This window comes from Garra rufa, chromosome 20 (assembly GCF_049309525.1).
Source record: "Garra rufa chromosome 20, GarRuf1.0, whole genome shotgun sequence".
NCBI classification, from domain to species: domain Eukaryota; kingdom Metazoa; phylum Chordata; class Actinopteri; order Cypriniformes; family Cyprinidae; genus Garra; species Garra rufa.
The window spans coordinates 37,627,961-37,644,215 of NC_133380.1; the positions used below are offsets into that span (position 1 = coordinate 37,627,961).

The 16,255-nt window shown below is 32.6% G+C and overlaps 2 protein-coding genes across 3 annotated transcripts in view; both read right to left on the reverse strand.

Annotated features, from left to right (window-relative positions):
* Positions 1 to 412, reverse strand: part of ly75 (lymphocyte antigen 75) — a 56,241-nt gene extending 55,829 nt beyond the window's left edge. For both annotated transcript variants that reach the window (XM_073825777.1, XM_073825776.1), the window contains exon 1: positions 197 to 412. In XM_073825777.1, coding sequence (XP_073681878.1) covers positions 197 to 296 — 100 coding nt within the window. In that variant the 5' untranslated portion in view covers positions 297 to 412. The remainder of the gene's footprint in view (positions 1 to 196) is intronic.
* A 12,789-nt stretch (positions 413 to 13,201) lies between these two features.
* Positions 13,202 to 16,255, reverse strand: part of pla2r1 (phospholipase A2 receptor 1) — a 55,218-nt gene continuing 52,164 nt past the window's right edge. Inside the window, exons 28-30 of the mRNA XM_073826153.1 lie at positions 15,558 to 15,734; positions 15,195 to 15,230; positions 13,202 to 13,419 (exon numbers count right to left, since the gene is read on the reverse strand). Coding sequence (XP_073682254.1) covers positions 13,202 to 13,419; positions 15,195 to 15,230; positions 15,558 to 15,734 — 431 coding nt within the window. The remainder of the gene's footprint in view (positions 13,420 to 15,194; positions 15,231 to 15,557; positions 15,735 to 16,255) is intronic.

The following is a 16,255-nucleotide window of genomic DNA, read 5'->3' on the forward strand; positions in this document are numbered from 1 at the left end:
ACCAGCTCAAACAACCTGCTTTCACTCCCTCCCTCACTAGGTGATAGTACTTTCCCCATCAGACTGACACGGAGTCATTTTAGTCTTTTAAAGTTTGACATTTCAGAATGGTTCGATGATAATTGTATTAATAGCAGTTAGTCTAACGTTACAGAGGATGTCTATTATTATACACAGAACAGAAAAGCGGACTTACCGTTGTTTACAGCTGATACGCAACTTCCTAAATGAACTGCGCGTTCTCCCGAAAGTAGGAATATTATAGTGTAAAACAACTGCTGTGTGGTCCAATCCATGATCAGAAATGTAAACAACAGCTCTTGACTGTCTCTTCAGACTACATATGCTCGTCCAGGCCGGGGTTGAGCTCTCACGCTGTAAGCGGCACAAAATCCCCGGTGATGATGTTTGCCTCACGACTCCTGAAACATTTCTGTTTCTGTTTATTGCTGCACGGAGGGGCCGCTGTGGTTGGTCAGCGGTCAGTGACGTCATAACACAAAAGCCACGCCCTAAAATGCACTGCCGTTATTGATCGTGTAGTGACATTGAGCGTCTCATCATTTCCTTTGTATCTTTATAACAACATTACAACATTGGCTTTTATAAATGGAAGACCTCCCCCATATATGCGCAGTTTTAAATTACAGCGCATTCGAAACTGCAAATAGCCCAGAAGTGTGAAAAAGTGTGAAAAGTGTGAAGTGCGCTGCGCTTCCACCACGATGTAAAGTGATAAACAGCGCAAGTTGCTTGATCCATTCAGAACTGTGTTATATAGTCGTGTAATATGAGAGCATTAAAGGTTCTATAGGTTCTGCTGGGCTTGGAAACTGCATTATGAGGTAAAGTGGAAAACGCCAATATATAATTACTGTCGACTTTTTTGTTATTATTATTACAAATTCCATAGTTTATTATTACTTTTTATAAAAAAAAATTAAAATAAAATAAAAAAACATTTTACCACGTTTTATTGTGACCAGCATCTTACTAATACTAGTCAGTTAATATCTGGATTCTAAGCAATAATTTATTTCTTTTTATATGTTTAGTTGTATTTAATTTAGGGCTGTCAAACGATTAATCACGATTAATCGCATGCAAAATGTTAAATCAATAAGACCCTGACTATAGAAAAATACCAGTCTCATGTAAATTAGATGTTTACTACAAATATTAAAGTTCTTAAAGAGACAGTTCACCCAAAAATAAAAAATGTCATCGTTTTACTCAACATCATGTAATTTCAATCCTGTATGAACTTCTTTCTTCTGTGGAACATAAATGAAGATACTTTGAGAAATTTAAAGGGCAAAAAAGGGTAACCACATATGTTTGGTTACATTCTACAAACTATCTTTTATGTTCCACAGAACAAAATAAGCCATACATTTTGGAACGACATGAGGGTGAGGAAATTATTTTTATTACAGAATGATTTTTTTTTTTTTATTACAGAATTCATTAGCAATAAATTTCCTGCATCTAGCTCAAAATCAATGCTTTACTGCATGCATTTCTATGTGACAAAAATGCATTATTAAGTTTGTTGCATATGAATTCAGCAGTATCTATCATTATTTGCTTATTTCCTGTTTTATTTATTCATTTATTTACTCCAATTAAAGGCCCTATAACCCAACAAAATTTTCACGGGGGAACTTTTGGGCCGGATGGGCTGGATTTGTCCAGGGCCGAATTTTAACCCCAGTCCAGCCCTGTTATATAGTCGTGTAATATGAGAGCATTAAAGGTTCTATAGGTTCTGCTGGGCTTGGAAACTGCATTATGAGGTAAAGTGGAAAACGCCAATATATAATTACTGTCGACTTTTTTGTTATTATTATTACAAATTCCATAGTTTATTATTACTATTTATTAAAAAAACAAACAAACAAAACATTTTACCATGGTAATGTTTTATTGTTTTATGTTTAGTTGTATTTAATTTAGGGATGTCAAACGATTAATCACGATTAATCGCATGCAAAATAAAAGTTTATGTTTACATACTATATCTGTGTGTACTGTGTATATTTATTATGCATATACAAATACACACACATACAAGTATATATTTAAAAAAATTATATGTATATATATTAATACTTGAATATAATTTAGATTATATATAAATATACATAATTCATGTAAAAATCTAACATATTTTTCTTAATATATACATGTGTGTATGTGTATTCATGTATACAAAATAAATATACACAGCACACACATATAGTATGTAAACATAAACTTTTATTTTGGATCCGATTAATCATGATTAATTGTTTGACAGCCCTAATTTAATTTTAATTGGAGTAAAATGTCGATTCAATAAGACCCTGACTATGGAAAAATACCAGTCTCATGTAAATTAGATGTTTAATACAAATATTAAAGTTCTTAAAGGGACAGTTCACCCAAAAATAAAAATTGTCATCGTTTACTCAACATCATGTAATTTCAATCCTGTATGAACTTCTTTCTTCTGTGGAAATAAATGAAGATACTTTAAGAAATTAGAGTAGAAATCAAGGGTAACTCATTCAACCTCCTACAGTGAGAGAAAGATTGCAGAAAAACTAAAAACTTAAAAACATGACAACTAGATCTGGTTATGGTCGCTATTACGGTGTTTCTCAATGGGGCAGTACTAAACGTAAATCGGACTGCTAACCAATCACAATACTTTTGTGTATACTTTAATATACTTTATACTTTTTATACTTTAAATATACTTTATTTGATTGTTCTTTTTCTATTGATTCTTGCTCTTTGTGTGTGTGTGTGTGTGTGTGTGTGTGTGTGTGTGTGTGTGTGTGTGTGTGTGTGTGTGTGTGTGTGTGTGTGTGTGTGTGTGTGTGTGTGTGTTTTGTTTTTCTTTTCCCTTATTCTTGTTATATTGTTGAAAGTATAATATTTATGTTGATTATTTATAGTATTTGTGGTGGATGTGCCTTATGATGTTCCCTGTCTTATGTACATTTTCGTTTTTATTATTTAATATACAATTTTAAATATGATAATAATGTTAATTTATTAATTATAGTGTGGGGAGTCAGTATAGAGAGGTATAAAATATTATTATGATTAAATAATTAATATTTGTTAATTTAATTATTATTAATTTTAATGAATAATTATTAGTAATTTTTATTTTATATTAATTATTATTAATGTTTTAAATATTATAATTATGTGTGGGAGTATATTATATATTTAGTGTGGGAGTCAGTAAAAATATAAGTTCCTAAATATTTGTAATAATGCTAATAGCTTTTTTTTTATTAAATTAAGTGTGCAAAGTCAGTAAAAAGAGGTTTAAAATAATATTTAATTTTCAGTTATTTTATTTAATTGTATTTATTGTTATTGAATATAAATTTTTAAATACTATAGTAATGTTAATAACTTTTTTTTTAATTACTTTAGGTGTGGGGAGTCAGTAAAAGAGGTTTAAAATAATAATTAATATTAAATTATTTATTTATTTAATTTGATATTATTAAATATTATTTTTTCAATATTCATAATAATGTTAATAACTTTTTTAAAAACTAATTTTAGTGTGGAGAGTCACTATAGAGAGGTTTTACATAATCTAAAAATTAAATATTAATGATTTAATTTAGTCGTTTTTATTATGTTTAACATACAATTTTAAATATGATAATAATGTTAACTTTTTTATTAATTATAGTGCGGTGATTTAGTATAGAAAGCTTTTAATTAATTAATATTTAATTGTTTGATTATTTAATTGTATCATTTGTATTATTATTATATGTTAACTTTTTTATTAATTATAGTGTGGGGAGTCAGTATATAGAGAGGTTTTAAATAATTAATAATTAATTATTTGATTAATATTAATTTTTTAAATATTATAATTATGCTAATAATTTTTTCAGGTAATTTTAGCGTAGGAGTCAGTAAAAATATTAATTCTTAAATATTTGTAATAATGCTAATAGCTTTTTTTTATTAATTTAAGTGTGTGAAGTCAGTAAAAAGAGGTTTAAAATAATAATTAATATTCAGTTATTTTATTTAATTGTATTTATTATTATTGAATATTAATTTTGAAATATTATAATAATGTTAATAACTTTTAGCGTAGGGAGTCAGTACAAAGAGCTTTAAAATCATATTTATTTATTTGATTATTTTATTTACTTTTTATTAACTTTTTTTAGTAATTTTGGTGTGGAGAATCAGTAAAAAGACTTTCTTTTAAAATAATAATTAACATTCAATTATTTGATTATTTAATTCAATAGTATTTATTGTTATTGAATATTAATTTTTAAATATTATAATAATGTTAATAACTTTTTTTTTAATTACTTTTAGTGCGGGGAGTCAGTAAAAGCGGTTTAAAATAATAATTAATATTCAATTATTTTATTATTTTATTTAATTTATTATTATTTAATATTATTTTTAAAATATTTATAATAATGTTAATAACCCTTTTTAATTTTAGTGTAGGGAATCAGCAAAAAGAGGTATAAAATAATTGATATTTAATTATTTGATTATTAATTTTTAAATATTATAATAATGTTAATACCTTTTTAAACATTACTTTTAGTATGAAGAGTCAGTAAAATTAGGTTTAAAATAATAATTAATATTCAATATTTTGATAATAATTTTATTATTATTAAATATATATTTATAATAATGTTAATAACCCTTTTTTAAAATGAATTTTAATGTGAATTTTAATATTATTTGAATATTTAATTTGATTGATTATCATTAAATATTAATTAAAAAATATTAATAATAATGGTAATACATTTTTTTATTAATTTTAGTGTGGGGAGACAGTAAAAGTGGTTTAAAACAATAATTAATATTCAATTATTTAACAATTAATATTATAATGTTAATAATTTTTTAAATTTTATTTTAGTGTGGGGAGTCAGTAAAGAGAGGTTTAATATAAAATAAACCTTAAATAATTATTTTATTATTTTATTAAATTTTGTATTAATTAATATTAATATTTATTTAGTTTATATTATTGTTATTGAATGCTTTTATCCCCCAATTCTGGACTGTTTTTTTTTGTTATTCGTAATATTGCATTTTGTGTATGAGACTGTTGGACTATTGTGTTGTGTGTTTAACGTTGGAAGCAAATTCCTCATAAGAACAAAGTCACACAGACGCCTCAAAAACTAACGTCAACTTCTTGTTTTGTAATATAATATAATGATCTTTCAAATAGTGATTTGTGTTTTTTTGTTACTCATAATTCAAAGTAAGTGTGTTTGGGTACAGATCCATCGCATACTTTCTTAGTTCTCTGCTTAAAAGTCTTTTTAAAACTTCTTTGACTCAACAAGAGTTCTACAGAGTTTTTAATCATTTTTTTTTTTAAATCACGGAACATACTGAAAATACATTTGGTCACATTTATCTGATCACGTGTTCTCAAAAACTAAAGAAGAAACAAAACAACTCTCAAAAGTTACACTGACAATTTTAACTTCATCAGAAAAACTGATAAACAAGAAAAGAACAAAATGTAAACTGTGACACAATAACACTATGCAGACCCTTTAAACATAATCACACACACAGCAAACACACACAAATACACAGTCTTACAGTAATAAGAAAGCTCAGAATGCAAAGAAACTACTGTATATTATATAACTGCTTCGAATCAACATGGATTACCAATATATGAAATCTGTTTCAAAGATTAAAAGCAACCAAAAAACAATGAAGCCTTGATTGTCTTGCCATACAGTTCTCACAACCATAAGCACACTCATCACCGCAGAAAAATGACCTAATATACAAGGTGGTTTCATATTCATGGCTTATCAGGAAGTACAGAGGGGATTTCTGAAACTTAAATGAACAGTCTTTGTGTGTGTGTTCCTATTCCCAAAAATGTAGACTAACAACAGATGATTAAAAACAAGGTTCTTCTTAAATGAAGCACAATCAGCAAGCAAACACAATGAAATGAAGATGAACATTTTTTAAACCACAAAATAAGAATTTGAAGTGCATCCGTGGCCTTTATGACAACAACAACAACAACAGGGCTCCGGTGCTCTGGGAACTGTGCAAAAGTAAGGTGCATATCAAGAACAAACATGTAATCCTAGCAAACACAACCAGTTGCAGATATCAAAGGAGAGAAAACAATACTCAAATAAGGTTGTAATACTGATAACACCACCAGCGGTGCAAGGTAAACATTTACTCATGTCCAAGCTGTTCTGCTTTGCTCTGGTGTGCTGTGGCTTATTTTGGATAGCTGGACTCTGTTTGATAGTAGTTTATTGTTCTAACTACTTGTGAGAACAAGCATCCTGCTATAGATGAACTATTTAAAGACTTCAAAAGAGCAGCTCATCCTGGATAGAAGGATCATAGAGATCCGAAAGTTGCATTGTTGAACAGTTGCAAAAGTTGAAGCCGAAAGGCCTGTTCACAGCAGGGACGATAACTATCCACACAGCCGTTTACAAATGTTATGGGTGTGCCTTCCGGTATCATCTGCTTCCAGCTATTTTTTGGCTGTACAAAACAGGTCGTTTTGCTGCTTGATATTGCAGATTGGTCTTACCATATTATTTTAATGTATTATCTTAATATGAATACATGTTTACAGTGAGCAAAAGAATTATTTGATTAATGGTAGGTTTGTTTGAGCAGTGAGAGACAGAATAACAACAAAGAAATCTAGAAAAACACACTTTAAATGAGTGAAATAAGTATTTGATCCCTTATCAATCAGCAAGATTTCTGGCTCCTAGGTGTCTTTTATACAGGTAACAAGCTGAGATTAAGAGCACTCTCTTAAAGGGACTACTCCTTATCACAGCTTGTTACCTGTATAAAAGACACATGTCCACAGAAGCAATCAATCAATCAGAATCCAAACTCTCCACCATGGCCAAGACCAAAGAGCTGTTTGTAGATTGTAGACCTACACAAGACTGGAATGGGCTACAAGACCATCACCAAGCAGCTTGGTGAGAAGGTGACAACAGTTGGTGCGATTATTCACAAATGGAAGAAACACAAAATAACTGTCAATCTCTTTCGGTCTGGGGCTCCATGCAAGATCTCACCTCGTGGAGTTTCAGTGATCATGAGAACGGTGAGGAATCAGCCCAGAACTAGACGGAAGGATCTTGTCAATGATCTCAAGTCCCATAGTCACCAAGAAAACAATTGGTAACACACTATGCCGTGAAGGACTGAAATCCTACAACAAGTGTTGTGGTCAGATGAGACCAAAATCGAGCTCTTTGGCATCAACTCAACTCGCCGTGTTTGGAGGAGGAGGAATACTGCCTATGACCCCAAGAACACCATCCCCACCGTCAAACATGGAGGTGGAAACATTATGCTTTGGGTGTGTTTTTCTGCTAAGGGGACAGGACAACTACACCGCATTAAATGGATGATGGACGGAGCCATGTACTGTCAATTCTTGGGTGAGAACCTTCTTCCTTCAGCCAGGGCATTGAAAATGGGTTGTGGATGGGTATTCCAACAAAGGAGTGGCTCAAGAAGAAGCACGTTAAAGTCCTGGAGTGGCCCAGCCCATAGAAAATGGAGGGAGCTGAACGTCAGCCTCGAAACCTTAATGATTTGGAGAGGATCTGCAAAGAGGAGTGCAGGAGACAAAATCCCTCCCGAGATGTGTGCAAACCTGGTGGCCAACTACAAGAAACATCTGACCTCTGTGATTGCCAACAAGGGGTTTGCCACCAAGTACTAAGTCATGATTTCCCAAGGGGTCAAATACTTATTTCACTCATTAAAATGCAAATATATTTATAACTTGTTTGAAATGCATTTTTCTGGATTTCTTCTTTGTTATTTTTTTGTCTCACTGTTCAAATAAACCTACCATTAACATTATAGACTGATCATTTCTTTGTCAGTGGGCAAACGTACAAAATCAGCACCCTCACTGTATAGGGCAAACAGTTTTACTGTTTTATGTTGTTATTCTTCTCGTTATTTCACCAATAGAGTGTTTTCACGATGCGTCATCAATCGGCCATATTGGCGGCACTGAACGTAAACAATGCCACTTAACCGAACAAAACTAGCAAATTTAGCTGATTATCGCTGCTGAAAATTGTCAAGAATTGTCATGTTTTGGGCTGTACTAATTGGACAGATTGGGAAAACCATTTGGAGTATTATAGACTGACAAAAATTATAACAAATCAAGGAGAAGAGTGCAAAAAACTGTGAGGAACAAAAGGCGTTTGTGATTGGCCAAACTGAACCAGCATTTCCACGGTAAGAATCTTGACAACATTTGAGTTTCTTCTTATAATTTCCAGTCAGGTAGATGAAACATTAACCTAATATCTTAATTAATACTGCTTGTATGTATCTTTACCACTTATTAACTTTAGTTTGTCAAAATATTGCACCATTTCCTGCTTACCAAGTCCTTCTCTATATGATTTAGCAGCTTCCACATGTTTTCTCCGTGGTTAAGACAGCATAAATTAGCAGAACAACGTATTCAGTAGTACATTAACCATGCTGATGTTCACATCTGAGTATTTCCATTATGGCCACGCATCCGGGTAACTGACTAAACCGTGACGTAAGTGCAAACCCTCTATAGCGGCTAAACCGTAAGTCTTACTTCTGCCTTAGAATGATAAAGATAATGATATAGTTCTAAAAATGGTTCTCAGTATTAAAGAACTGCACACACCACAGCTATAACTAATTCTAGTTCATTAGCTGCTGTAGGGAAATAACAGGAAGAATAACAACTGTAAAACTGTTTGCACTACAAACGTATCTTCATAATTAAGAAAATACATTAAAGTAATATGGATATTGCAGTATCAAGTAGCAAAACAAGGTGTTTTGTGCAGCTAAAAATAGCTGGATGCAGATAAGACCGGAAGACAGGCCCATTAAATTTACAAATGGCTGTGCCCACTCTTACGGGAAAAACAATGTGGATAGTTAACAGTCTTGGTGTGAATGGGCCTTAACACTAAAAGTCAACATGAAATGACACCCACAACCCCTTTTATTTTCGTAATGTGATATTTCAGATCTGCTCCATGCAACAGTTCACAGTCAACTGACCCTTCACAAAAACCCGCCCTGCTTAGTTAGTGTTGCTATGTCTGGCAAGCAATGCTGCTCTCACTTAGAATTAAATAAACATGATTGAACATCAGAACGTTTATTTCAACCGCGGAAAATTTAAGTTTAAATCCACCGAAGTTAATCTCCTCTCCTGTCTATTTTGTGTTCGGACAAAATGGCGGATTCACCATTATGACTGGTCAGATCGCCTGTCAATCAAACCGTTTGCAAAGAATCAACTGTGAATGACTCCTCCCCTCCTGACACACTGCCAGGCAACCATTGGTTAAAATGTAAGTGGCCTTGGTGATGTCATGTGAAAGGAATTTTGTTTCAGAAGTGGAGCAAGTTTTTATATTTTGATCTCTCTCTTTTTTAGATACTGATATAATTTGTGCCTATTATGGAAGGTACACATTTTTTTGTGTGTTTTTGTAAAACATAATTTCCAAAATATTATTTCCTTATGTATACAACTTTTAACAAGGATAAAAATCCTGAATGTACTTTTAAAGAGATTTTTCACCCAAAAATGAAAATTCAGTTATTAATTACTAATCCTCATGTCGTTCCAAACCCGTAAGACCTTTGTTCATCTTCAGAACACAAATTAAGATATTTTTGACAAAGTCCGATAGTTTTCTTAGCCTGCATAGACAGGCCTAGAAAGGTGGTAAGGACATTGTTAAAATAGTCCATGTCACATCAGTGGTTCAACTGTAATTTTATGAAGCTAAGAGAATACTTTTTGTGTGCAAAGAAAACAATAGGGCTGCCCCCTAATAGTCAACTAACCATTAGGAAGTGGTGGAGTCACGCAGTCCGTGACGGACAGATTGTTCATGGCTGGTCTATGTGGTAATATAGTACATCGGACAGGACATCCAAATGCTCACCTATCATTCATCAACCTCAAATATTGCTTTTCATCTGAAAGATGTATGTAGTAGCAACTTTACAAGTCCACTCAATCTAATGTGTAAAGACGTGCGCTACTGAAGTGTCTGTGCGGATTGTGGAAGCTAAACAATAGCACGCTGCGGTCACTTGCTCTTAAAATACTCCGTCATTTTTGTTCATACAGATAAAAGCAATACATCTTTCGAATCTGTAAAGACTATACGATTATTTGTGTGCACTCACAATAACAACAAAATGTTGCGCTTTTGTAAAATAATGAAAACAAACAGGATGCGCTTTCTGCCGTCTCGGTCTTGTGCGTGGAACTTTGAAACTTTGTGTATACTTGCCTTACAGACATGAAAAATATATCTATAAAGAGTGAAATGTCTACTTTCAAATGAACCAATTCAAATAAAAAACAAATACTCTCAAATTACGTAATTAGTATGAAACAGGCATACAGGCACATCACTACAGCGGAGATGACGATTCAGTGTCGCCAACTTCATCTCTTAAGCTGAAACCGAAGGAAGCACTAGTTTATCAATAAATGATTAAAACCTTAATGCAGTCTCCTTGCTGTTTTTCCCTACACAAATTTATAATTGTTAAATCTATGGCAAGCTTTTTTGCGTGCACTTGAGTGCTTATATTAGGCTATGTAGGCAATTAGGCAATTAAAGGCTCATTATTGGTTTATTAATAAATGTGCGACTAATGAAAAATCTTTAGTCGAGGGCAGCCCTAGAAAACAAAAATAACAACTTTATTCAACAATTTCTTCTCTTTCGTGTCAGTCTTTGCTGCAACACACTCATGCACTTTGATATTCCTGTGAGACTGACAGTTATTTTTGTTTTCATTGCACACAAAAAGTATTCTCATAGCTTTATAACATTACGGTTGAACCACTGATGTCCATGGACTATTTTATCGATGTCCTTAAACGTGTCAGTTTTCTATACAAGGTCAGAAAGCTCTCGGATTTCATCAAAAAATATCTTAATTTGTGTTCTGAAGATGAACGAAGGTCTTATGGGTTTGGAACGACATGAGGATGAGTAATTAATGACAGAATGTTCATTTTTGGGTGAACTAACTCTATGAAAAAGTCAGTTGGGTCGATTTCATGTTGACTTCAAAGGCCTGTTCACAAAACGACAAATGTTTGACGCAAAAATGAGTGAGATAAACAAAAAACGTGATGGAATTTACAGAGAAAGTCCCATTGCACTGCGAAGAAAATTATCTGGAACTAGCTTCTTTTCTTCACCATGATAAGCAGGTGTCAGAAATGCGAAATCACTTAGTTCTGCTTTCCGGTAAGTGCAACATACTGCAATTCAAACAGTTTTTTACACAGTGGTCCAAACATTTGTGTTACTGTGAACAGGCCTTATCACCTTATCAATATTAAACCACACTTAACAAGCAAACAATTTGTCCCATTTAAACTTACGTATAGAGGAATTCTGTTGTGGTCCTGAATACGAGAGCCCCATTTATCACTAAAGAATATCCCTTTCATAATGCTTTAAAATGTACTGTTGTGGGGCTTTATAAGACCGGTATACAGTGTACATTTTAGGACATCCTCAGACCTCAGTCATACAATGACAAGGCGTCATGCCTCAGACTAAAAGGCTTCAGGTCTCAAGAAAAATGACGTCAGGTCTCGTACAATTAGACATCGGATATAACAGATTAAAAGGCATCGGACTAAACAGACTCAGATTAAAAGGGAATCAGACAAAAAGACAAAAGGTGAAACAGACTCAGGTGGAGTGTGACGTCGTCACGCCTGCCGTTCAGAACAAGCAAAGTGGTGTGAAACGTCATTTATTCTGGACTTGGTCACTATACTGAACAATTCTGGGAAAATGTTGGTTCATATATTAATAATAATATCCAGCTAGATGTATCAATTACTATCAAAGGCATGATTTTAGGACATTGTGATTCAGAATAAACGTATTTATTTTCTTTGTAAATTTTATATTCACAAATGTAAATTTACCAACAACAAACCGCAGTTTCTTTTTTTTTTATTTAAAAATGATCTATTTCAGTGTCAGAAAATAAGAAACCAAGAAGAACTATGTCATTAAATGCTAAAATAATTTAATTGACTACAGAGGAGAAAATGCATTTCACGAGTATTGTGTGTATGTTTAAAAAGTTTATAATATTGCATAATATTGCAACTAGCTAGCTTGTGTGTTGCAAAATAGTACCAAAGTTACCCTTACAAAAAATAACCATGGTTACACAAATGTGACCCTGGACCACAAAACCAGTCATAAGGTTAAATTTGACAAAACTGAGATTTATACATCATATGAAAGCTCAATAAATAAGCTTTCTATTGATGTATGGTTTGTTAGGATAGGACAATATTTGGCCGAGATACATCTATTTGAAATCAGAAATCTGAGGATGCAAAAAAATCAAAAAGACTGAGAAAATCACCTTTAAAGTTGTCCAAATTAGGTTCTTAACAATGCATATTACAAATCAAAATTACATTTTGATATGTTTACAGTAGGAATTTTACAAAAAATCTTCATGGAACATGAACTTTACTTAATTTCTTAATGATTTTTGGCATAAAAGAAAAATCTATAATTTTGACCCATGCAATGTATTTTTGGCTATTGCTACAAATATACCCCAGCGACTTAAGACTGGTTTTGTGGTCCAGGGTCACAAATGGTAATCAATACACCAAAAAAAAAAAAAAACATGTTTCTTCACTTTCACTGTAGTAAAACCATAGTTAATTTTCGTAAGGTTAACTTTGTCCGTCCGTTTCACCTGATGTATTTTTGTCTGATGCCTTTTAATCTGAGTCTGTTTCGTCCAATGTCTAATTGTACCAGACCTGACACCTACGTCGTTTTTCCTGAGACCTGAAGCCTTTCAGTCTGAGGCACGATGCTGTTTTGTCCTGTGACTGAAGCCTTTTACTCTGAGGCATGACGCCATGTCGTTGTAAGACTGAGGTCTGAGGATGTCCTATGATGTATACCGTACCGGTATGTGCACAGTATCCTCCTGTAGCTACAGTACAGACAGACAACTCAACTATCTTCATCATTCCTACTAAAGTTTCCCTGACAAACACACTTTCACCCCAAACACAAACAGAAAACACGCACCTATACGCTCACACAAACGCACGCTAGTCCCCTGCTTGTGTCTCTAAGTCTGGAAGTAAAACATTGTCGTCTTGGTCGTTCTCCAGGGAACTTGTCTGTCTGTAATAGACGCTGCCAAACGTTGGAAGCCTTAAGTTGCACAGAGAGTTTCTCTTGTAAAGTAGCCACAATGATCCAATTACCACTGCAAATAGCACAATGGCCACCAACGCAGCTGCTGAGATCACACCTTGGTGCAGACCTGGAAAGAAAATGACACAGATGAGTTTCAGTGCAGCCCAATGTTAATTTCGCTGACGAATAATTTTCGTCAACAACATTTTTTCACCAATGAAAACGAGACGATAATGAAACGAAAACTTGTTCTGAAGTACAAACACTATGACAAAAATCTATTGAAATTTTCGTCAACGAATAAAAACGAGACGAAAAGGTTAGGGAGGGACGATTTCGGAGGAGATTCATTCAGAACTACTCTGCTGCGGGGTGAGGAGGTTAGATGCGTACATATATGAACTGCAGTGTTTCCCCTGCCATTACTTTGGCGGGGCAAGTCTTAAATGTCAAGTTCATTTTATTTTTTTTATATACAGTGCCTTGCGAAAGTATTCATACCCCTTCATTTTTTCACATTTTGTTATGTTGCTGCCTTATGTTAAACTACTTTAAATTACTTTTTTCCCACATCAATCTACACTCCCTACTCCATAATGGCAAAGCAAAAAATAGGTTTTTAACATTTGTGCAAATTTATTAAAAATAAAAATCTGAAAAGATCCCGTTGCATAAGTATTCATACCCTTTTCTGGGACACTCGAAATTTAGCTCAGGAGCATTCATATTGCTTCTAGATGTTACTACACTTCGAGTGGAGTTAAACTGTGGCAAATTCATTTGAATGAGTTTGTTTTAGACAGTCACACACCTCTCAGAAAATGCATATCAGAGCAAAAACCAAATCCTGAGGTCAAGATAACTGCCTGTAGAGCTCAGTGACAGACTAAGGGTATGAATACTTACTTTCTGAGTGCCTCTCACACACGACACGACACGAGTAAGTTACTCTTTCGCGTCTCATGAACTGAGAAATTCATGAGTATTCATGCAAACACACTCGGTTACATCTTAGGTGAACATAAACAATTGCTAGACTATCCGTAGGCTACATTGAATCTGTGCGTTCGGTTTTAAAGGGACAGCAGCCTAATTTAGTTGCTGTCTGTGGCATTGATGTTAAGCAAGCAACAAAAGAAAGACAGAAAATCACTCACTGCTCTTGACTGAGTCACTTTAGTAACCCTAATAAAGATTAATCTAAATTTATTTACATAAATAAATGTCTGCTTGAAAGAATGTAGAATGTGGTAAACAAGTTGTTATAAAGAAGGCATAATTAGCCTATATGTTCTTGTTTCTTTATGAGAAGTGGTTTCATTTCATTTTAATATGAAAGCATGTTGCATATCACAGCAGTTAAATCTGTGTCTATCTTGATAAAACCTTAATATGAAACCTACATAATGAGTTCGGTAATTTTAGAGAAATGTTTATTAAATGCATTACACTGTAACTAAACCCGTTAGATTTTCGCAGACTAAATCTATAGTAGATTTAGCCGGCTAAAATCAAATGGGTTTAAATCTTATGATATTTAGTCGACTAAAACTAGACTAAAACTAAAAACAATTCAGATGTCTAAAATATGACTTAAACTAATTGGCATTTCAGTCTATGACTAAAACCTAACCAAAATTTGCTGTCAAAATTCAGCCCTTCTCGTATTTTGTGACGGTTTCTCATCAGTTTCCAAATGACACCTGACTACTGTCTATAATCAGTATAGTCAGACAAATTACACAGTACTTTAGGTATACTCAATTTTGAGGAACCGAGAGTAGATAGCATTGTGAAAGAGCTGACAGAGAAGAAAGGAAATTAATAAAAAGACGTGACTTCCTCAAAAGTATGATTCAATACACTTTGCATTAAAATGTTATTTAAAAAATTTGTTCTAACCTTTCAATGGCTCCACTTCTACCTCTTTGATGGCACCTGTAATGCAAAACAAAGCAAAACTTCTGAATTAAAGTATTAACCATTCAAACGTCACCTTCAGCCTTGGTTTTCAAAACCATAGACGAAAGTAGGTCATAACACATGAGGGTGAGTTTATGATGGCCTTGATCTGTGTCAACTATTTTTTTAACAGATACTTTGTTATGTAAGTTGGTGCATAAATGATGCAGAACATTTATTGCAACAAAGAAATGCTGCTGTTTTAAGGCCAATTATTTTCTGGTATTGTTATCAGAGGATTGGGTCTGTCCTGAGCTTCCGCTGGCGGTTTGTGGTCGTGAGGTTAAAAGTTATGGGTGTTACCTGTTGAGGTTTTGCAGATGAAGCCCAGTCTCTCAGTGCAGTCGGTTAACTGCCACACGGCATCTGAAACTCGCATAGTTACACATGAATCAGCCCTCATGTCATTGGCATCTGGAGCTTTGGAGCGCCAGTTGGTGTAATGGAGCGGTGAGCCATCCACTCGAGTCAAAGCATCCGCTAAAATAAACAAATAGAATAGAAAATAGAATAGAATAGAATGTGTGTGTATATATATATATTCTAAAAATAAAAAGACAGATATAACATAATATAAATAATACAATAAATATACTACATAATAAAAAGAGAGACAAATAGATATAGATAATATAAATAATAAATAAGGAAAAAAAAAAAAAAAAAAAAAAAAAATATATATATATATATATATATATATATATATATATATATATATATATATATATAAAGATAGAAAATATAAATAATATATATATTATAAAAATCTAAAATAAAAATAATATATATTTTTGTTTGTATGTACATAAACACATTTATAAATAGATAGATGAACAATGTATTTATAAATAATTAAAACAATTAAAATAATAATATATATATATATATATATATATATATATATATATATATATATATATATATATATATATAATTTTTGATATTTATACATAGATCATTTTATATCATTTTATATATAGACAGACAGAGGTATATGTATA